The following is a 25174-nucleotide window of genomic DNA, read 5'->3' on the forward strand; positions in this document are numbered from 1 at the left end:
CACGTGTGAAGCCATGTCTCCCAGCATGTGTGGCCTTGCCTGTTTGTATTCTGGGGTTTTGGCACACATACGCATGCAATGATCAGCTGTCCTTCACGCTTGCGGCAGTGCCGAAAACCGGTGTGCGCATGTGCACCGTCCAGCTGATTGCAGGGTGCGCATGCATGCCAGAACCCGGAAGTTCAGTTTTTCTGGTGTGGGATCCCTTCGTGCATGTAGCAGTGCCAAAAACTGGCCTGCGCACATGCACCAGCCAGCTCATCATTGGGCGTGCATGTGTGCTAAAACCAGGAAGTTTAGCTTTTCTGAAGCGTAGCCCCGATGAGCACATGCACACGCACATGACATTTCCACATGATGTTTTCGGCACTTGGTGTCAAAAAGTTTCACCATCACTGGCCTACAGTGTCCCGAGAATACCATAGACAGCCAAAAAATCCAAATCAATGGATCATTGAACAAATCAACCCAGAGTTCCCTTTTGTGGTATAGATGACCAGGCTCAAATTATCCTACTTCAGACACCTTTAGCGAGGACCCAGCTTCCTGGAAATATTCTAAAGCTGAGAATGGTGGAAGGAAACAGAAGAGGACAATTGGCAGTAAGATGGTGAAAAAACAGGTTAGGATGGATCATCATGGAGCAAATCTTTGTGTTTGCTAGGAGTTAAATATGACTTGATGGCACATCATCAATCAGTAGAGTAGGGATGAGCAAACCTTTTCCGGTTGAGGACCATAATACTACTGGGTTAGGCAAGAGATAACTGGGTCATTGTATGATGAGGACAGACCCAAGAATTGGTGACATGATCCATTCTCTTCCTTTTCTCTCTGTTAAGCAACTGGTGGGAAGAAACCAATTACTTTTGCTAGTGATCTGATGATTTACAAAGAGATTTTAAAATTACTTTGAGGGTGACAGGTTACTCCCCCTTCCTTTGAATTTTTTAGTTGTAGTACAACTAAAGAGAAAAGGCTCACTCTTTACTGTTCTTTAGAGGTTGCCTGGTTTTTTTGTAGCCCAGACCTGGTACTCTTACATTGAAGAACTTTACCTTTTCAGCAAGTTACATCAATAATTTGTCTACCCCAAACAGGACTTATCAAGAAGTCACAAGATGTAGAAGCTTGCCTGAATCATAGCTTCCTGTCTGCGACTTCATAGAACAAAGGAGAACAGAAATTAAGGCTATGCATGTTCAAATGATGATTCAGAACTGCTTCAGACTACATACAAGTACAAAAACAAGCCCTTCTAGCCATTAAATCTTTTTTAAGACTGACATGGGAGCCTGAAAACAGATGGGACTGCTTTTATTAGTAGCAGAGAGGAATTGCACAAGATCGAAAGCATCTTCTTCCAAATCTAAAGCAGTTCTTCCAAATTATTTTTTTGTAGGAAATACAGGAATGTACTTTGATAATTATCTGTCTGATCCCAAATACAAAAATTGTACATTTAGCCATATCTATAGTCTGGAAGTATCAAACTCGATTAGATGAATGCTATTAATTTTCTAACTTAAAAAAATAATAATCAAAAGTAACATTTTATCACTTTACTCTTGAAGTTCATTGATCTAGATATTCAGAGAGCTCTCTGGTCCCACCCACAAATAGCTAAATGCATATGTTGTTTCCTATTTAGCACTTAATGCTACTTGCTTTCATTAGGTTTAATATTTATGACATGTAAAATTGCTTCCAGGAATGACTAGCTTTAAAACCAAATAAAACAGCATTGACCTGATGATACAACTTAATTATTCATGATGGTAAAAATATGTACCTGCTCAAAATGCACCTAAAATAGTATTTAAATAGGTCCCCTTTTTTTAAAAAAACCTATTCAATAGTCATTTAGCAAGCTGTTTTCCAGCCTAATCATATATTCAAAAATAGCAGAGTAGAAAACTTGGCCTTTTCCACTAATATTCTTTAAGGATAGAGTGACTTTGGCATGGGAAGTCTATGTAAAGAAAAATCTTAGACAAGTTCTCAGAAAAACCGCTAGATCAGAATTTCTCAATCTTAGCAAATTTAAGACATGTACACTTCAACTCCAAGGATTCTCTTGGCTGGAGAATTCTGGGAGTTGATGTCTACACATCTTAAAGTTACTAAGGTTGAAAAAAAAATTACCAAGGCTCTAGATCAGAGATGGCTAACCTTTTTGTTGTTGCGTACCGAAAGCGTGTTTGTGCGTGCAACAGGGCATGCCCGCACCCATAATGTAATATGTGGGTGACACCCTCCTGCACGCCATGCCCCCTATGTATGCAGGCATGACACCCCCTCCCCTGCTCCCTGTTTTGGGCCTAGTAGGCCTCCCTGCTGCCTCCTGGGACCAAAAATGAGCCATGGAGAGGGTGCATGACCCCCTGCCACCCCATACACATGTGTGTGCATCTCACACATGCCCCCTGCCCCCAAGCATGCATGGAAGAGACCCAAAAATTAGCTAGCCAGCGGGAGGCGCACACACATGCACAGTAGAGCTGAGCTGGGGCGATGGCTTGCGTGCTTGCAGAGAGCTCGGCATCACGGCTCTAGATGTTAAGAAAAGCAGTAATGTGAATTCACGCTGGTGGATGAACAAATTTAAGAGTAGGGACAAGCCAACTGTTTCCTTCAATGCTGCTTTTCAATTGGTAAAATATGGAAGGAATGCCAAGTATTCTCTGGACAGCTGAAATGAGAGCATTTCAAAATCCTTTGAACATTACTTGTCATTATTCACATGAATATGTTATAGTAACTCCAGAATTTCTAAAGACAAAATCTGCATGCCGTTCAATTTGACAAAGCACCTTAGTCTTGCCTAACCTATGTTTACAGCTTCCCTGTTACATTTCTTCCTGTGCTAACAAAAATTCTTCCCCCTCCCCCAATTACACAGTCATTTTGCAAGGCATGCAAAGGTCTAGGCACCCCCTCCCCCTCAATGCTTTCTTCTTCCTTGAAGGAAGCCCTCCTGGGACTTGAACTCCATACAGTTACTTTTTCCCACCTAATTTTGAAAAGAGTGCCTTTCTCATTTCTCCCCAGTTTTATTTCCATTCTGAATGAATGAATGAATGAATGAATGAATGAATGAATGAATGAATGAATGAATGAATGATTGAATGAAATGAGCCGATGCTATAGCAGCACACTGCTCTTCCAAAAAAACTATAACATTAAAATTGCTTTTGATTCCACATAATGATGTAGGAAACTCTTCTAAAATCCAGCTGAATCTCTGGAGCCTTTGATGAGGCATTAACATTTTGTTTTGCACTTTGCATTAATTGACTAAAATATGCCGCAATCCAACTACCTTTTGCAGCCCCGACCATTTTAAAAGAGGAATATGGTTCAGATTATCGGTGTCGTGCCATAAAGAGGAATCTTGCAGGAGGTTTCAAAAGAAAGGGGCAGCTTTCTGCTAGAACAAATTCAATAAATTCTAGTCAATCATGCAACTCTCTGGAAGATATCTAGTGTAACATATGTTTTATTAATGTTCCAGTGTATGTTATCCAAAAGGAAAGAATAATTGGAGTGTGGGAAGTTATCATCCAGCCCTCTCCCAGAAAAATGAAATATCCTAGGAAATATTGAAAAGGCAGAATATTTCTCTGGATGTGAAAAAGGAAGAAACATGTTTTAAAAGACAGAATAGCTGCCTGCAGCTTCCTGCCCATCCCCCTTTGTCAATGAACCATTAAAGCCTGAGCTAATCCACTTTACATAATAAAGAGTTTTCCCGTTCAGCTCCAGAGTGATGGGATTAAGGCATGATAATATTGGCCTTTTACTCAACTCTCCACATGGCATCTGAGAACTCATACCTGGATTCAAAACAGCTTAGAGAGTAGCTCCCTGCATGGCACCATGGGAGTCTGACAACCAATCAGAATACATTTCTTACACAGGAACAGGAAACAGAGAGGTGGGACTAAACAGGGTATAAAAAGCCTAGCAAGCCCCTTCCTCAGCCCTTTTCTTCTTCTCCACCAACATTGAAGCATGTGATCACCTTTTCTGTTCAGGGCTCAAGCCACGTGGCCCTGTCCAACAATAAACCATCTTTCCAAGCAGCTTCTATGTCTCCAGTGTCTGCTTCCCCACTTGGAGCTGAACCCAGAAGGACATTTCTTTCAACAGGAGGATCCTATGAGCAATTTGTTGTTCACATTTTTGCAGTTTGTTGTTCAATACTCTGTCCTTGTAAAATTCTTTTTTTAGAAAGGGTAAGATATTTTTAATTCTGCAACAATGTTTTTTTGCTGTTTTCCAAAGCTGTTTAATTTAAATGTCAATGAAATGTGGCAGTTTCAAATATTTCTTCCTCGTTCTGCCAACTTGAATGGGAAATATTTGCAGCTTGCCAGCTTTACTTGGGCTAAGGTTTCTGCAGAAGAGGTTGAAGACAACAGAAAAGGGCCATGTTGGATCCAACAGATTAATGACGTATCCTGTTCCTGTATTCCCAACTTGGACCTATCTGATATTTTGGACCACAAGTCATATCAAACTCTATCAGAAAGACTAGGGATCATAGATATCTACAGAACATTGTCCTCCCCCCGAAAAACCCCTCAAGATAATGGCCACAAAGCTGTGATCCACATTTCTCCTGTTTTATATGACAGCTATCACCTCCATATTGACTCGGCAAACCTCTTTGCTAGAATGATACTATAGGACAGTGTTTCTCAATCTTGGCAATTTGAAGATGTGTGAACTTCAACTCATATTTTCTAGGGAATTCTGGTAGAAATAATTGTAAACAGATAATCTCACAAGTATCCCAGTCCCATGTATGAAGGGATTCCTAGGGAACAACACCTTGAATTTTGTTGTAGATTTTTGTAGGTCTTTTATCCCACCTTTATTATTTTTATAAATAACTCAAGGTGGCAAACATGCCCAATACTACTTCTTCTTCCTATTCTCCCTACTACAACAACCAACTGAGGTGGGTTGGGTTTAGAGAGAGTGATAGTCCCAAAGTTACCCAGCTGGCTTTCACGCCCAAAGTGGGACTAGAATCATAGTCTTCTGATTTCTAGCCGATGCCTTAACCACTAAATCAAACTGATCTAGTAGCTAGAAGCCTAAAATCCCACTGTGACTAGTAAGGTTTTTCTCAGTATCACAGTTTTGGTTTCTTCTGTGATCATTATCTGTTATTCCTATTCCCTCCATGTGCTTCCATTTTGGCCAGTCAGCAATTGCTACATGTCAGGTACATACTCTCAAGTTAACTTATTTTTAAAAGCAAATATTTTTGTTATCACAAGCTTGGAAGAACTTTCCACCTGTTCCAATTAGTTGAGTCAGTAATAGAAATACTGATTTTTTTAAAAGCGCTCAATTCATAGCAAAGTATTCTTATTATTAGTCAGATGGTTTCTTGAGATTCTTGTTTTTTATAGTCTCTTTATTAAATTTCAACATCAAGAATTAAAATTTAAGCTAATATAAAGGGAAAGGTGAAAGGGAATAACAATACAAATTAAAGTTGACAAAAATGATACATGTTCACACCTGGCTTCAACAAACACAACAAACCCTCTGTAGTTAAATCAATGACTCCTTTATTAAGAGCACAAGCAGCCCTGACAAAACGTCTCACACACACAGTAGGTTAACAAGTCTGTCTGGTAGGGAAATTAATAGTTGTCTACCACACCTATTCATCTCTGCCCCCTGCCTTTTATCCCCAGAGCTAAGGTGGGGTTTTGCTAGCAGTGGTGGCTCTTCCGTCCCAAGGATTGGTCCATAGATTTCCACTGTTCTCCTCTCCTTTGCCTTCTGGGCATCTGCGTGTCAAAGCCCTGGAGTCAGCTGTCACCTCCTCTTCCTCATCATTCACCTTCAGATCTGGGGTCTATTGACTTGCCATCTGAGGGCTGATGGATGGTCCAGGCTCCACCTCCATCTCTATCTCTGCCAGCTCCATTCTCTCTTCCACCTTGGAGCTTGATGCTGGCCCTGACTCTCATGCCACCTCCTCATCTGATTTGGCTGCTGGAGGAGCCGGTGGCTGATAGGCCACAACAATACATCAAACAAATATAAAAATAAGTGCCTCTGACTTTCTTTTAATAATGAGATAATTGAGACAATGTGTTTATGAACTATAACACGCCACTAGAATATAAAGTGAGAGCAAACCCCACTCCTTACAAGTACTGATGATGTCACTTAGTTTAATGAAACTTCTGCAAGAAAAGAACCAAGAATCCCTCAATTATAGCCCCAGCTATGTTGGCTGTGAGCAATTCCTAAAACTTGACCAAAGTGAACACAAATCAGTAATACAGTGAATTATGAACAAATATGTTTATATATTTTCGAAAGAAGACCAAATTACAAATTTTCATCACACTGCTACAACTCATTAATATAAGCAGCAAGCAGGAATTTATTATGAAAAATGTTGGCAATCTTACAAGGATTTTATTCTGTGGCTTATCAAATAATGAAAAATATAGCTATCCAGGACTAAGCAATATATATAAAAAGTCCATAGTGTCTGTGGATCCTTGGAACTCATATTATAATGCCTGATTTGTTTTGTGCAAACAGTAAACTTTGATCCTGAGCACTTGCTGTTTTACAGACATCTCTCTAACAAGTTCAACATCAGCCAGTGGCATTCTTGGACAACAGCCAGACAATACATGGCATCACTCCTGTCCTCAAATACTCTTTAAATATTTTAATTATATTCAAATCAGTGTTGGCTAATTCCAGTGGGATCAACTTTTGTAATTCCCCATCGTTTAGGAATCGAGAACTATGTTTGCTTCCCACAATAGTGTCAAATGGGAATTTGGAGAGATTTTAGAAAATTAAATTGTCAGCTCTAAACCATAGTTTGAATTAACCGGTTGTGATGGGAGGATTGCTGTGACTACTGCTGCCAAATAAGCCCACAAACTCAAGGGAATTTGTGGATTGTCTATCTACAAGTTTCTTAGCTACAGAGCTGATAGTTGCAATCATACAGTAGCTTACATATCAAGAGGTTGGAATTTATACAGACAATAAATGTGTCAAGCATGTTAGCTGTCTAATTCTATGCCAGCAGAAAAAGAATTAGAGAATATTATTGTGAGATTATATTGGTGTGTAAAAGTTCATTAAAGCATGAATAATGGGGATTCCAGCATTGTTGTCTTCTGCAGTTGGGACATCTTACCTACATTATAACATTGTGCATGTATTTTATTGAAATATCTATATCCTGCTTTCTCAGATATAATAATCTAGAAAGGGGTAAATGGTAAGGTAAAACTATGCTGTATAATTGAGCAACAATAAAGCAAGACGAAATACTATCACGTTAAAAAACAAACACATTAACAAATGACCAATGCTAGTTTAGATCATTCTTTTAAAAAAGGTGAAAAATGTTTCTACCTGTTGCACAAAGGCTATCACATCTCCCCCCTGGTAGGATTTCCATTACTGTGAAACCTCTTTCAAGAGGCTACTGTCTCAAAGGGCCAAGCATTATATTCCTAGCTGTTTTCCCTTTACCATTTATAGCAAGTTGATTTGAGAATCAAGCTGAGAAATGCAAAATGTCATTTTGTCAAAACAAAAACTACTTCAGATTTTACAGATAAACAAAGAAAAATTAAAAGCAGGGTTACTCAGTGAATATACTGTGCATGTGTTTTTGGTTTAAGACTTACTTAGAGCTTTCTGCAGTAATCACATCACATATATTTGCATATGTAACATATGCATAGTGTACATATGAAGATCTGTATATTGCAAAAGTCAGAAAAAGGACTGTGAAAATATCTACAGAACCCTCACATCCTGGACAGAAACTGTTTCAACTTCTTCCCTCAAGACAATGCTATATGGCATTGCATGCCAAAACAGTTTGATACAAGGACAGTTTTTCCCCCCATGCCATCATTGTGCTAAACAACTAATTCTCACAACACCATCTTATGCCCTGGGATGTCAAACCACATAGTAGGGCTGCATTACTGTTATCCTTCTCATCTTTCCTATCACCTATTCCTTTAACATGTTATGACTATAACTTGTTTGTATCTTACAATTTATGTTGATTGCTTTATTTAGTATCCTATGGCGCTCACTGAGTGCTGAACCTAATGATTTATGATTGCATTTTATGATTATGATCATGATTTACTTGTTGCTTGCATGTGCACCTATAGCTTATGCACTGGAGACAAAGTCCTTGTGTGTCCACTCACACTTGACCAATAAAGAATTCTATTCTATTCTATTCCATTCCATTCCATTCCTTTCCTTTCCATTTTATATTTGATATATAGATAACAACTAAAGCTTACCTAAAGTACAGGTTGTCCTCAATTTATGACCACAATTTATGTTGTTAAGCGAGATAGTTGTTAAGTGAATTTTGTCCCATTTTATGACTGTTCTTGCCACAGTTGTATCACTACAGTTGTTAAATTAGTATCACGATTGTTAGGTGGATCTCACCACCCCATTGACGTTGCTTGTTAGAAGATTGCAAAAGGTGATCACATGATCCTGGGACACTGCAACCATCCTAAAAATGAGCCAAGCATCAGAGTCTTGGTCACGTGACTATGGGAATACCACAACATTCATAGGGGTAAAAAACAGTCATAAATCACTGTTTTCAGTGCCATTGTAACTTTGAGTGATCACTAAACAAAGTGTTGTAAGTTGAGGACTATAGAAGAAAAGTCTACATGATATAAAGTGGGTTATATCTAGTTTAGCCCTAGGTTTATATTATCCTAAAGAATACAATGTGATGTTGAGATAGTCAAGATCATGAAATCATTCCATTTGTTTTCAGTGAGAAAGTGATTCAACTCTTAATGTTAATTACACCTTTGATACCATACGTGATGGTATGTAGTGAAAATAAAAGAGATCTTTGTTGGTTAAAAATTCAGCACCCTATGGTCTACATTATGTGCATTTCCCCATAATTGTCTACCTTCTTGTGCATTTCCCCATAATTGTCTACTTTCTTGTGCATTTCCCCATAATTGTCTACTTTCTTGTGCATTTCCCCATAATTGTCTACTTTTTTGTGGTCGTGCTGCTCTTGTTCATCAACCCTTTTCTTAAATTTCCATTGCTGACATTAGCAGAAATGACATCATATTGGCCACAACCCAGAACCACAGAAACAGCTCATCTTTACTTTCCAGCCTTTTCTGCAGTCACACTCTGCACTATAAACCTAGCAGTGGTTCTTTTATTGAGTGTTATGTGTGGGTTATCTGAGTCTGGAGAAGTTCAGTTATCCTGATCAGAGTTATGTGGGATGATGGGAAGAGGTTTAAAGCTGATCATTACTACAAAGTAATGGAAAAGCAGAGAAATTCTTTTGCTCCTAGTTATTACCCCATAGAAACCTTCCTGTGTGTTCAGAACAACCATGCTTCCTAGTCTGCCTTCCACTTCGATTCTAAGTGTAAAGCATTAAAAAGGCAGAGTTGATAGTTATCAGGCAAGTTCTGCTTTTGCAGGATTTGCACTCAAATATTCGGAAGAAAAGGTTATTTCCTAGGCTGCAGCTAATTCCAAATGACGTGTTTTGAAAGATATTGGTTAAAACAGTGTTTCTCAACCTTGGTAACTTGAAGATGTCCGGACTTCAACTCCCAGAATTCCCCAGCCAGCGAATGCTGGCTGGGGAATTCTGGGAGTTGAAGTCTGGACATCTTCAAGTTGCCAAGGTTGAGAAACACTGGGTTAAAATGTTGCTTTGGGGTTGCAACATTCTGTATGAAAGTTTTGAAACCTAAATATGCTACATACAAGAAGTGTGAGTTTTAAAAGGCAAACATTTCCTGGCCCCCTATCTATGAATCACTCCCATCCTATAGACCGGATTGCTGGTTTTATCATAGCGCTGATAAAAGCTGGTTTTGCTGGTTTGAATATTCATGAGGAGTCTGTTGAGGGGGGTGGTATCTTTCCTTTATTAGGCCCATAGGTTTCATGGCTATTAAGGCTATTTTGTACCTAGTATTGCTTGTGAATACCCTTGAGCTGAATGACATAGATGCCTATCATTCAGACGTCAATTCCCAGTTCTCAGACAAAGCCTAATTTACTTTATTCTAAACTGAAGTCGTGGGCATCTTCCCCAAAAGAGAATGGCTTTTCTATAAATTTGGAAGAGTGCCACTCTTCCTTTTCTTCCTTGCTCCTTGACTGGAGATGGCAAAAGCTGTGCCTACTTTTGAGACAAAAAGCGGATCTCATGCGTGTAAATCGTTTTGACGGCTCTGTCTGTCACGTTACTCGTGTATTCTGAGTAACTGATCCTTAGATAAAATATCTACTTTTCTAAACTGAGAAGTCTTCAATTATGGTAAGGAGTATAAACAAACTGATTTAACCTTGTAAGCTTGACATTGTGACTTTTAGTTTTTGTTTCTGATGAAAGACTTTGAACTGGGAAAACATGCATCTTTACAATGTTTTCAGTCCTGTGGTCCTGACTGTGATATTAGAGCTTTGGGCTTCTGTTGGAATATAATCACAGCTGCAGCGTCCTATCCACTTACATGGAAGACGTCCATGGACCTCCAGCAATTTAATTTGGAGACACCATGGGAAACCATTCCATTATTCTTTTTTTATTAGTTTATACAAACTAATACAAAAATACAAAATAAAATAATAGAAAAATAGGGGAGGAAAAAGAGGAAGTGTAGAAAAAAGAGTGAAAACGAAAGAAAAGGCATTGACTTCTGACTCCTTTTGGTGCAGTAGAATAAGATAACATCAAACCTCAACTTTTTACCTTTACATAATAGTATAAACTAGCCATTGAAATGTACTTAAATTAGTCATTTCTATAACAACAAAACTATCTAATTAGTAAAGCCCAAAATCAAAGTTTTATTTTTTCCCCACCTCCAAGTAAAAACAAAAGTAATCATATTTTTTCTTTAACCAAAGCAGTTAGTTTAGCTACTGTATTTTTCAGATTATAAGATGCACCTTTTTCCCTCAAAAAAAGAGGCTGAAAATCTGGGTGCGTCTTATACACTGAATATAGCAATTTTTTGCCTCCAGAAACCCCACCCCTTTCACCAAAATGGCCGTACATAGCCTTTAGGAGGCTTGCAGAGTGCTCCTGGGGATTGGGGAGGGCAGAAATGAGCAAAAAATGGGCTGTTTTTTGCTCAATTTTGCCCCCCTCAGCCCCCAGGAGCACTCTATAAGCTTCCTAAAGGCTATGCATGCCATTTTTTGGGAGGAAAAAAGAGCCAGTTTTTGTGAAAAATGGGCCATTTTTGGGAGGTCTGCAGAGTACAAAAAAAATTTAAAAAATGTACCTCTTCAAAATCTTGGTGCATCTTATACTCCGGTGCGTCTTTTACTCAAAAAAATACGGTATCTCTGCTAACTCCCATCAACTTTTGCAGTCATTCGTCCATTGTGGGAATCAAAGTGTCATTCCATTTTTATACATAAAGTAGTCTTGCTACCATCAACATATATAACATCAAAGTTCCAATTTTTTCCCAAGTCTTTTTTCCATTAAACCCAAAAGAAAAGTTTCTGGTTTTATCTTTATATTCACTTTGAGAATCTTCTGTATTAGGATGTGAATCTTACTCCAATATTTCTTTGCTTGTCCACTATAAGTGATAAAAAGTTCCTTCTTTATATTTGCATTTCCAACATTCATTTGAAATACCTTTATACTTTCTTGACAGCTTGTCTGGTGTTAAATAAAGTGATACATCATCTTATAGAAATTTTCTTTTCAATTATAATGTAGTATAAATTTTAAACCTTTCACATATTCTCCCATTATTTAAGCATTACATTATATTCAAAGTTTCTTGCCCACTTTATCATGCAATGTTTTACATATTCATTTTCCAAATTCAAATTCAATAACAATTTATAGACCTTAGCAACAATATGTTCATCACTACCACACAGTAGGATTTCATTTTTGACAAAATTGTAAATATGTAAACCATGGCAGGCACATCCTTCTGATTGCACATCATCCCAACTATTATATAAATAGTTACTGATGTAGATATGTTAACAACTATTGCCTGTTTCCAAACCATTTCATCAATCTGCAAGAAAGAAATGATAGATAATTCATGGTAGAAATATCTGCAATAGTTGCCATAACACAAAACAGACAATGTTTTTGCAACCACAGTCTATTTATTTTCCTTTCTTAGAATAGAATAACAAAGTTGGAAGGGATCTTGAAGGTCTTCTAGTCCCTGCTTAGGCAGGAAACCCTACACCACTTCAGACAAATGGATATCCAACATCTTCTGGAAAACGTCCAGTGTTGGAGTATTTACAACTTCTGGAGGCAAGTTGTTCCACTGATTAATTGTTCTAACCGTGAGGAAATTTCTCCTTAGTTCTAAAGTGCTTCTCTCCTTGATTAGTTTCCACCTATTGCTTCTTGTCCTACCCTCAGGTGCTTTGGAAAATAGCCTGACTCCCTCTTCTTTGTGGAAGCCCCTGAGATATTTATTTATTTATTTATTTATTATTTATTTATTTATTTATTGAATCAATTTATAGGCCGCCCAATCCCCGAGGACTCCCGGATATTGGAACATTGCTATCATGTTTCCCCTAGTCCTTCTTTTCATTAAACAAGACACACCCAGTTCCTGCAACCATTTTTCATGTTTTAGTCTCCAGTCCTCTAATCACCTTTGTTGCTCTTCTCTGCACTCTTTCTAGAGTTTCAACATCTTGGATGCAGTATTCCAAGTGTAGCCTTACCAAGGCATTATAAAGAGATATTAACACTTCCCGTGATCTTGATTCATCCTTCTGTTTATGCAGCCTAGAACTGTGTTGGCTTTTTGGGCAGCTGCTGCACACTGCTGGCTCATATTTAAATGGTTGTCCACTAGGACTCTAAGATCCCTTTTACAATAACTACTATTGAGCAAGGTACCACATATACTGTACCTGTGCATTTTGTTTTTCTCTGGTAAATGTAGAACCTTACTTTTTTCACCACTGAATTTCATTTTCTTGGAGAACAAGCTCTCCATTCATCAGCCTATCCCCTGTCTTCTAAATGAGTCTACTTTTCTGAGAAATGGTGGACAATTCCATCTCAGTGAAAACACTATCAACCATTATTCCTGTTCTTTCTGCAAGCACAGTGGTGGAGATGCTCTCTTGTCCTTTGTTTCAAAACGTCTTGATCCCATCCCTGCTGTAAATAGACCACCCAGATATTAGTATAATTGGTGCTAAAAGACAACAATCCTGTTCAGCCATTTCTCAAGAAAGCATAAATGCTTTCATTATTTGCATGATAAAGTTATCTCCTATGCCAGGTAAGTATATTTCCCCCTTTTCCTTTCCTTTTCTTCCTTTTTCTTTTTCTTAAGTGTCAATTGTCCCTCTTTTACAAAAGAGGAGTATCTTTATCAGAGAAAGCCAAAGATTCTCAGCTTCACATTGCAGCTATGCAGTCCTACATTTCATGTCAGTCTGTAATTTCACGCCATCAAGCACTAGTAGAAGAACATGTTATACATTCTGCAGCACAGCTACACATACGCCATAGTCTTGCAGCTTGAAAATGCTTGTCCCATCTAACTGCTAACAAAAAAAATCTTTGAATGCTGACTCAGTGTCTGTGTAGACTCATACAGAACAAAAATGTTTTCAAAGGGTAAAGTGCAATGGGACAATAATTTAAAGTGGTAGTCTTGATTTCCAATATGTCAATTCTTAATATCTTAATTCTGTCTGTAGTTTCAAATAATTCTGCCTATCTTGTGTTTTATTTTAATCACTGCTTAAGGTGATGCAAACAAAAAAACATTTATCTCCCCAGATTTCTCCTAAATTTCAAAGTGCATAATTATACATACCACATTTTTCAGACTATAAGGCGCACCGGAGTATAGGACGCACCATGATTTTGAAGGGGTAATTTTTTTTAAAAAAAAAATTGCATTCTGCAGGCCTCCCAAACCCTCTGCATGCCTTGTTTTTGCAAAAAAAGGTGGGGATGCAGAGCTTTGGGAGGGGGGTTGTAGAGTGCTCCTGGGGGCTGGGGGAGCAAAAATGGGCCATTTTTTTTGCCCCAAAAAAGGGCATGCAGAGTTTGTAGAGTGCTCCTGGAGGCTGGGGGGGAGATAAAAATGAGCAAAAATGATCCATTTTTTGCTCATTTTTGCCCTTCCCAGCCCCCAGGAACACTTTGCAAGCCTCCCAAACCCTCTGCACATCCATTTTTGCAAAGGGGGTGGCGTTTTGGTAGGCAAAAAAATGCTGTATTCAGTGTATAAGATGCACCCGGATTTTCACCCTCTTTTTTGGGGGGGTGCATCTTATACTCCCCAAAAAATAGTAATTATTTCTCATAGAAACATGCTACTAGCTTTCCTACAGAGGCTGCAAATTTATAATGATGTTTATAGAGACCACTTATAAAATAAAAGGTTGGAAGGCAAAGCATATCCAAAATAATGGTTCCTCGGCATTCATTGTTAATTGATTCCGGGAGGCACAATGAGTACTGAACAAATTTTTCCCATAAGGAGTAATGCAGTGACTCACAAGGCAGCCGACACTGACAAGTTTTAGAAAAGGTTAGCAGAAAAATAAAGAAATAACTGTGTAGCTATTTGGATGAACCAAAGGAAGAAGAGGAGAGGAAAGAGGAAACAAGCTAGCTATCAAAAGGGAACTAATCTGACCTCAGAAAATGCACATTCTTCAGGCCCAGGGATCTCTTCAGGGTAGTTAAAAAAAAGTTAATATGGAAATCTTAATTATAGCCTGTGTAAAGAGGAACTTGCTTTAATTCACTCCAAGTCTCCTTTACTCAAACTTAACTGAGGTGTAAAAAGTTTAGCTGTATTTTTCTATGATGATGTAATGTATATTTATCATGTCCTTCCTTATCCACTCTTTTCCTGAGATTTTTCCACAGGTGAGAGCTGCTCTAGTCTAAAATCTTTTCATTTGCACTATTTGGCATTGTTTTAGCACAGCAATTTAAGTGACTGAAAGCAGCACAGATAACATTTTGTGTATATTACATGCATTGTGCGAATAGATTGGGATATGTAAGCTGCTTCCGAACTTTGACCCAGTAACTGATAATACCACGTAGGCTGAAAAAATGTAGCTCACCCTTATCCTGGATATTCAAGAGAAAACTCAACTTGCTTTTGTTAACCTTTGGTCCCCTCTCCTCCTAGGTCTAAGGGTTAAGAGGAAATAAGTTGCTGATAAGCATTTCCTTGACTGTGAAAAAAGAAATCGAGTGATTTTTAAGGTTTGATGTAAGTAGTTTTTGCCAATTAGTTTATTCCTTGGGCTGTGGTGATGATTCTGCCTCTAACAGTTGCAGGGATATTAAGTTTATTGCTTTATTAAGATAAATGATGCATGGCATTTTCTAACTTGTCTAAGTCTGGTTACCCATGCTGTAGGCTGGATTAAGAAATAAATTTAAAAATCCCCCCCAAAAACAATTAAGAGATTGCTTCAGTATTGTTGCCATAAAGTCTACGTGGGCTTAAATGGACTCCAGAGGATGATAGAGAACAGGAAGGCCTGGAGGAATGTTGTCCATGGGGTCGCAATGGGTTGGACACAACTTTGCAACTAACAGCAGCACAAACAACAAAATCATATTTGAAGCTAAAAGGTAACAGATCAAAACATTCAAAACAACAAAGACCTGGCGCTAACTGCAGCCTCTAATGTGCAATTATCCAATCTTATCCCAGCATTTGGAGGAAAAGCCAGGTTTTCAAAGCTTTATGGAAGGCTACGAGGACAGAAGCCTTCAGGAGAAGATCCATACAACAGTAGCAGTCACAGTAAAGGCTTGTGTTTTAGATCTCATCAAATGGCAATATTTAATGGAAGGATCTAGGACATTCACTTGTCCTACCAGGTCTTATCTGACCTGGTAGGACAGTTAGATGTCCTTAAGGAAAGGAAGTCACACAGGTTACCTGACCCTGTGCTATATAGATCTTTAAAGGTGATTACCAGAACCTTGAATTGCACCTGGAAAGAAACTGGAAGGCAGTGAGATAGCATAATGGTGTTTCATGGGCAAAACTAGGGGCTTCCAATTACTGAATACCCTGCTGCATTTTGAATCAGTTGAAGACCTTGAAGATGGTCTTGAAGGGTAGCCCCATGTAGAGTGCATTGCAGTAATCCAAATATGCATACATGTACCTATGGATGTATACCAAAGTTCAATCTGAAGGAATCTTTATTTTTCTCTCTCCAATTTGACATCGTATTCTGTGCAGATTATATGTGGAAGTGTCAGGTGAGAAAGGTCATGTGAAGTTCCAGTTAAATGATGTATTACTAATCATACCTGTACATAGTAACATACTCAACAAATGGTCAGCACAATCTTGGCATTAGGTAAGGTTCAATGGAATTCAAGGGGGATTTGACTTGGTCAGTTTGTGACTACATAGACTGATTCTAGACTGATTCATCTTTTGATTCCACCTCCAGGTTTTTGCCACTCCTTCTCCAACAGGAAGTCCAGCAACCTTGACTGAATTGTTTTTTGCAGTAATTACACATTTGTTAAATATATAAATCTATGCTGACGCTCAAAATATATGCAAAGCACTTTAGAGTACAGGTAGTCCTCAATTTAATATTGTATGATTAACAATGGCTCAAAGTTATAATGACTTCAGAAAAAATGACACATGACCTCTACTGGCACTTAACAGTTGCACCATTCCTACAGTCATATCAATCAACCCTTTGCACCACCTTGTGGTCACATGATTGCAATTCAGGCTCTTGACAATTGTTTCATATTTATGCCTGGTTGCAGCATCCTGTATTCACATGACCATGATTTGCAATCTTTCTTTTGTCATTTTCAATAAAAAAAACTTCCATTGGGAAAACTGGATTTTTTAAATGACTGTGTCATTCATTTAATGACCACCATAAAATTATTATAACATTTATTCTGATTTGACTTACGATGATAACTTGGGATGAAAATTCTGCCCCCCCAATGTGATTGTACATTGAGGACTACCTGAGGTGTGGTATAAATGAATATTATAGTACAAAATTCTTCACATTTCTTTTAGTACTGTGTTTCTTCTATAAATCTCTTGAAAACATCCATTAAGCTCTACTCCAATACTAAAAACATTCAGATCTCCTTTTTTCCTGATTTGCATGAAACTTAAATCTCTGTGTGAAGTCAAGGAAATAACACTCAGTTTAAGCCTTTCAACTTTTGAGCATACAGCTTAATAAGCAGTTACTATTTTTTCCCCAAGTATCTATAGTGAAATGTAGTAAAAGAACAAGGAAGAAGTTCATGAAATGGGGAAATGAATAATACAAAAGGGAAATAAAGCTTTCACTACAAAACATTCCTCACAAATCATTTTATAGCCAAGGATTCCACAGAGTTCACTGAAATAAGCTCGGTGATGTAACTGAACTGTCTTGGCAGTTGTGCAGGAACTGTACATTTCATTTGCATCCTGAAATGAGTTTTGATGAATCTATTTTCTTTGTACGGACCTATTGTTGTTGTTGTTATTATTGTTAGTTGCAGAGTCATGTCCAACCCATCGCGACCCCATGGACAATGTTCCTCCAGGACTTCCTGTCCTCTACCATCCTCTGAAGCCCATTTAAGCTCACACCTACTGTTTCAATGACTCCATCCAGCCACCTCAGTCTCTGTCGTCCCATTCTTCTTTTGACCTCAATCTTTCCCAGCATTCAGCTCTTCTCCAGTGTGTCTTTCCTTCTCATTAGGTGGCCAAAGTATTCATCTTCAGGATCTGGCCTTCTAAAGAGCAGTCAGGGTTGATGATCTCTAGGACTGACCGGTTTGATTGCCTTGCAGTCCAAGGGACTCACAGGAGTCTTAAGCACCATAGTTCAAAGGCTTTAATTCTTTGGTTTTATCACAGCTCTCTGCTATGACCTGTCTGTCTTGGATATGCACGACATAGCTCATAGCTTCATTGAGCTACACGATCCCCTTTGCCACGACGAGGCAGTAATCCATAAAGGCGTTGTATGGACTACTATGTCTATAATCTGCATTGACTAGGTTTCAATTAAGAAAAATTAGGAATAATGGTGTAATACTCAAGTAAAAATTGTGCATTTTCAAATGCAAAGCTATACTGCATCTTTTAAAGATATTTTAAAATCTCTCCTTTATTACTTTGCAAATAATTCAAGATGGCAAACATATGTAATACTCCTTCCTCCTCCTATTTCCCCACAACAATCTTGTGAGATGGGCTAAGAAAGAGTGGGCTAAGAAAGAGTGACTGGTTGAAGTTTTCATACCAAAGGCAGGACTAGAATTGTTCTGGTTTCTAGACCAATACCTTAAATACTGGGAACACCAACTTTGATTTGCAGCCCAATCCAATGCAAATTTACTTACACATACAAGCCACTGAATTCAGCAGAATTTCTTTCCTCAAAGGAAGCTTAACATTTTGAATTTATAGCAATAGCAATAGCAGTTAGACTTATATACCGCTTCATAGGGCTTTCAGCCCTCTCTAAGCGGTTTACAGAGTCAGCATATTGCCCCCAGAGTCTGGGTCCTCATTTCACCCACCTCAGAAGGATGGAAGGCTGAGTCAACCTTGAGCCGGTGAGATTTGAACCGCAGATAACAGTCAGCTGAAGTGGCCTGCAGTACTGCACCCTAACCACTGCGCCACCTCGGCACAATTTACTGTGCCACAATTTACTGGTGCATGGCACACCCAGAAGTGATCTTTAATTGTATTTTAGAATTTACTGGTACCTAAGAGAACAATCCAATGTAAACTCCTTATTCTTCACGGATTCAGGAATAAAATGAAAAAATGAATTAACAATTTTCAAAAACATGATAAAGGATACCTACTGTATGAGCTATGGATATCTGGCAATGAATAACCGTAATTGATTCAAGGTACCTATTGGCTCAATAATACAAATGTGTCTCCCTTTGTACAAAAGATAACTAGAACTACATGTACATATGAGTGAACAATCTGAATTCAGAGTATGCAATCTTAAAAATATAAAACTCGGAATTAGATTTTATTTACGACAGAATCAAATTCAAGTTGTTCATTACAGAAAGTCTTTTTTAAAAGAATTAGCAATATTTTTTCAGGTATATAATTTGCTTTAACAATGTTATCACAGCCATTTCCCATGCCGGGTTATGAAAGGGAAGGAGCAACAGTATGCACTCAAAGACAAGCAAATTTGTCTTTCCATTCTTATCATCTATTTCATTTTGCCCTCTTGAAATTGATGGAGTCTAAACGTGCTTAACTTTGGTTAGATTGTCCCAACAGCACAGATTAAATTGCTGTCATTTCACAAGCCAGAGTTGTTCTCCACTTTTTTTTTTCGTGGCTCTTCTTTGCAAAAATCTCTAATGCAAGAATTGAGATTCCTGCATCTTTGAACAATGGTTTTTCAGCTGCAAATCTCTAGTAATCTCTGAACTCAGAACTTAAATTGGCACAACAATTGGGTATCCAAAAACTCTCTGCCTTTATACATGTTCTGGTATTTTGTTATGACAAGGTATGTTTTTATGGATTGGACTAGTACCAGTCACATGTCTATGCCTACAATTGGGACCAGAATTTCCATTACTAAGCATTACATGACCAGGGTGATCACATGACCCTATGAACTCACAAACTTTGTAAATACATGCCGGTTACCAAGTGCCCAAATTTTCATCATATGATCATTGTGGAGGCTGCAGTGGTTGTTAAGTGTTAGGATTGGTTATAAGTCACTCTATTCAGGGATGTTGTAACTTCAAAGGGTGAATGACCACAAATGAATGGTTGTAAGTCAAGGACTACCCATACTTAGACATCTTCTGAATCGATGATGGATTTTGTCATTGTTTGACATGAACATGGATGCCTCCTAAAAAATCAATAAACTTTTTTCTCTTGGGTCCTCTTGTGAGTCCTCAATTTGAGAAGCTCTCCAAATTCAAGTTCAGTCTACAAAATAATTTAAGGCAGATGGATAGGGGCCCTGAAGTACCATATTTTTCAGACTATAAAATACACTGGAGTATATTACACACCATAATTTTGAAGAGGTACATTTTTTAAAAAAGGTTTTGCATTCTGCAGGGTTCCCAAACCCTCTGCACACCTCATTTTTGCTTTGGGGGAGGGCTTGTAGAGTGCTCCTGGGGTGGGGAATGAGCAAAAATGACCCATTTTTCACAAAAAAGGCTATGGAAGGCTTGTGGAGGGCTCCTGGGGGCTAAGGGGGGGCAATAATGAGCAAAAATGGCTTGTTGTTTGCTGGTTTTGCCCTACCTGGCCCTCAGGAGTACTTTGCAAGCCTCCCAAACCCTCTGCATGTCCATTTTTGCAAAGGGGGCGGGGTTTGGGTAGGCCAAAAATGCTGTATTCAGTGTATAAGACGCACCCAGATTTCCACCCTCCTGAGCCAGGACTGATAAAGATATTTCCTTTGAAGTTCTGACTGACTGTCGTTTGTGAACGAGCGAAGAGGGGGGTCAGAACACTTCTGTATGTAACAGCACAATGTTCCTTAACATTTTTTCCATGAAAAACAGTGATAAAGTTAAAAGACAGAATTTCTGCTGAGGCTCTAATATACCATCTGCTAAATTCCAAGCAACTATTTTTGCAACCCAGTGAGAATTTCTGGCCCTTGTATTGTAATATACAAGAAAATATGATTTCCTACACAAAACCATAAGATAATTTGGAAGACTGGCTGGCAGCCACACAGATTTGCCATGAGGATGAGATGAACACATTTTAAAAACAACATATAGAAAAAAAATTACAATCAATTTTTATCATTAAGAAGTATAAATATGAAAATAAATTAATGTTCACATTAGCAATAATTTTTAGCAAACACAGCATTAATGTTCATATTACCAAGAGCTTTGCAATCAATATCAATTACTCAATAGACTACAGAGGGGTGTTTTGCTCAGTTAAATACAAGTCAAAGTAGCAGAAGCTTGCCTTAACATTTATTTATCTTCAAATTATAAAAGGGTCCAAAGGACCTGGTAAAATTAGCAGTCTGTCCTATGTCTGAGAAAAAGAACATTTTTTTTAAAAAAGCTAGTAGACTCAGAATGTGAGAGAACATACATTACTGGTATTAAATTTTACTTTCTAAAGGACACTAATGACAGTAAAAATAGAGTTTTGAGCTATTAATCACCAAATAAAACCCGAGATTTAAAACATACAAGCAAACCATGAGACGTGATGCTGGCTACCAGCTTGATCAGCTTCAAAAAAGAGTGGGAACAATTTATGGAAATTATGGAGAACGATGGCCATTAGCTTTGATGATGGTGGGAGACAAGGGAAACAAGGGACCTTCCTCATTCAATAGCAATATATATCGCTTCATAGTTCTTTTACAGCCCTCTCTAAGCAGTTTACAGAGTCAGCTTATTGCCCCCAACAATCTGGGTCCTCATTTTACCCACCTTGGAAGGATGGAAGGCTGAGTCAACCTTCAGCCTGATTAGATCTGAACTGCCGAACTGCAGCTAGTAGTCAGCTGAAGTAGCCTGCAGTACTGCACTCTAACCACTGAGCCATCTTGGCTGATCGCTTGGCTGCTATAAGAACAGTCTGCTGGACTAAATGGACCAGAGGGCTGACCCAGAAAGGAACTGCTTCTGTTCTTCTGTCCCTATATTATACCACAAACTGTAAGCTTGACTTTCTGCTTTATGGGAAATCCTTATTATGATTTAAATTCCTAAATATATAATGGTATTTCCATATAGAAATTCTGTACAAAATAGGATTGTGTGGTTTTGAACCAACAGAATCGAAATATTTCATGATTTAAGTTTACTGATTTCCAACCATATAGAATAATGGAAATATACATTTGTGTATGTATGATGCAATATTGTTTGCTACCTATCTTTTATTTATTATTTAAATAAAATTTGGTCAAGAGCATTCTGATTGGAAAAACAAAATAAATAAAACAAGTTCCCCATATGGAAACAAACTCTTCTCTCTACAACTTCCTGTCTTTTTACAACTATCTTTCAGTATTAATCTCCAGTGGCATAGTGATTAACAGCAATAGCACTTAGACTTATATATTGCTTCACAGTGCTTTAAAACACTCTCTAAGTAGTTTATAAAATCAGCATATTGCCCCCAACAATCTGGCTTCCGATTCTGAAGGTTGGAAGGCTGAGCTGATCAGGATTGAACTCTGAAAGTGGGCGGCTAGCCTGCAATACTGCATTCTAACCACTGCACCACCGTGGCTTAAATTTACCATTAATTTTAGCATTCTATCACATTAAAAATTTCAATTTGCCAACAAATTTATAGAAGTCCATAAGCAGCACCTAATGGGGCACCTGTTGTATATTTCATACACTTCTCTTACTTTTACTGCAACCAACATAATTGGACCCAAATTATTTGATTGTGACCCTATAAAGCTTACTGTTGTCCTCTCCTCTCCTTTTTTGCTTTCTCCAAATCAGGAGTTGATTCCTGGCAACTGCCTAGACAAACCCCTGAATTTTTCTTGGCAATATTTCAAAAGTGGATTTAGTTATGGATAATTAATTAATCATACAAAAACTAAAGAAAAAGAGACGCAGTACAAGGTTGAATATTCTTTACCGATTTCAATGGTATATTATACCCAGTATTGATTGCATTTCAATGTTGGGTGCGTTTTTCGACAGTGCTGAATAATTTCTGGGTCAAGGCTGGACCAGTTGCTTTGCAGAAGACTTATAGTTGGTTCTGGAGTAGCTGGCATTGGATGAGACTGTTCCCGCTGGAGGGACATGAATGGTAAAACCGATGTTTTGTCGGTGCTTTTTAAGAGAGGGGTCACTGTGACAGTAGGTATTGTTGAGCTCCTCTCTGCAGAAAAGCTTGAACTGTTGTGAATTACTGGTGGCTGTTCTAAAATAAGAGGTTTTGCCCTCTTTGATCTACGGCACATTAAGAAGATACAAAGAACAATGGCAATTATAATGAATAAACCAGTCACAGAAGAAAGGGGTACGATGATCAACCAGTTCCTGCTGCTCAATGTTTGAAGCCAGGTGCTTTCAGACTGTGTTTTTATTGTGGTCACAGCCCAAACAGATATGCTTCTAGTATTATCTTCATCATACTGTCTATCTTTCTGAGGCTCCCAATGGTTTTGGTTAGGCCTAAAAGTCTGTGCTGGTATATCGGTGTGTGTACCATGCTTTGGAATAAACAGATGTTCATTTTCTATAACATAAGTTTCTAAAATGTCAGCAGTAGTTAAAAGGGGCACTTCTGGAGTAAATAGCTGAGTCGGTGAAGGATCCTGTTGCACTATGACAAAGTGGAACTCACCAATGGCAGGCTGAACATTGTCTGCTCTAAGTATAAAGGAAAAGGAATCATTTAATACATCAGTATTTGTCATATTAGCATTGGTTTCAAGGAAAACAACACCCATATCAATGTCCCTTTTTGTGAAGAGAACCAGGTTCTCACTTTCAGCGTTACTCAATGACTTCCTTGAAAGACTTCCATAAACTGGTGACATTAGGACTTCAAACTGTGGATTGCTTTTTGTCATGTTGGCTAACCATGTAGCATCCAAATGACGTGTCTCGAGCTGGTAAGACATCCTGTTGGGAATTGTCACATTAAGGGCCATTTGCAAAAGAGGTTGTACTAAGATCTTCAGAACTTGTCCTGTTAGATTACTGTCTGATGTGAATACAGCAAATTCTAACGTATCACCAAAAGCAGTGAAGTCTGCCATGCAGTACAACAGTCTTGCTTTATGTATATCTCTTTGGTGAAATGTAGTCACCTGCTCATTCTCAATCAGAAGATTCCCATATCTAAAAGGCTTTGTGACTTCAAACCTGATTTCAGAGTTCTTCCCATTTGTTGTGGCCGAAAGGTGGACATTTGTAATAGCAACTCTGTCCTGTCCCTGGGGAAGAAGCACTTCTGTTAAATTAATCAATGTGATGGACACCAGTATCACGTCAAGCTGAAAGAGTTTATACTGTGGACGGTGCTGCCCATCGGTCACACTAAAATAGAAAACCCCCGAGAAAGGGCTCCCATCTTGTACAAACCAAACATTACCATCATTGATATCAGCTTGTGTGAAATTTTTGATAGACTCATTCAAATGAGTCCACAGTGCTAAATGTCCATTTTGGGGATCAGTTATTATGGTATATTTAATCTCTTCTGGTGAGTTATCCAAATCTTCAACGTTTAGGTTATCTTGCCCTAGAACCATTCGATCTCCTTGCAAAACATTCAAACATAGCAGTTTTGACTTCAGTTTTGGAACCTGGTCATTCACTGGTACAACAGTAATATTAAATGCCTCTTCTATAACATCAATGTTGGGTTTCACAGTGGACTTGCTTTTCTCATTTAGCCACACAGCAAAGGTAAAGTAATCGGTGAGTGATTCAGAGTCATCGTGAACATAGAATATTCCAAATTTGTTAATGATATACTGGGAGAAATAGGGCTTGTCTCTAGTAATATTTCGTTCTCCCACAACAATTCTGCCATGTTGAGGCAATGCTATGACTTCATACCACACTTCAAATGAAGAACGCTGTGTCTGGGGTAATTTAGAGAGTAGGTTTGAGCCATCCAGCTTAGTTTTGTCAATTAAAACTTTGCCACCTTCCTGGACAACAACACCTGCGAAAGAAAAAAACAACCCCTTTCAATAGAAAATTTGGAGAGTGACTCTTAAACATAATATTGTATGGAGACATCAAGCAATCCAACTGGAATTCTAAGAACAAGTCCATCCACTGGTTATTTGTGAGCAATTCCAGTGGACAGAAAATATTATAATACAATTTTTTTTTTCTGAGTAAGAGCAGAATTAGTTCTGACAAATGATGGGAAATTACCTTTTGAATAGAAGAAGAAAAAAAGAGGAATCAAATGGGAAAATAACACATGCAAAGATAGTCTTCTGGTAGGGAGGCAGATCTTACAATTAATTAGCCCATTTTCTTCCCGTTGCAGTAAAAAAGCAAATGGGGTAAATGAAAATGGGAATGCAAATGGTAGCATTTTAGTGCCAGCTGGATTATTTAAAATATCCA

At 38.2% G+C, this 25174-nt stretch overlaps 1 protein-coding gene across 1 annotated transcript in view; it reads right to left on the bottom strand.

The window, feature by feature from the left end:
- Window positions 1–21447: 21447 nt before the first annotated feature.
- LOC106546085 (chondroitin sulfate proteoglycan 4) overlaps window positions 21448–25174 on the bottom strand; it is a 46087-nt gene continuing 42360 nt past the window's right edge. The window contains exon 10 of the mRNA XM_087715496.1: window positions 21448–24758. Within this exon, the coding sequence (XP_087571622.1) occupies window positions 22726–24758 (2033 nt within the window). The 3' untranslated portion in view covers window positions 21448–22725. The remainder of the gene's footprint in view (window positions 24759–25174) is intronic.

Source organism: Thamnophis sirtalis, unplaced genomic scaffold (assembly GCF_051295495.1).
Source record: "Thamnophis sirtalis isolate CommonGarterSnake01/CBP01778 unplaced genomic scaffold, rThaSir2_p1.2 scaffold_5, whole genome shotgun sequence".
Taxonomy (NCBI): Eukaryota; Metazoa; Chordata; class Lepidosauria; order Squamata; family Natricidae; genus Thamnophis; species Thamnophis sirtalis.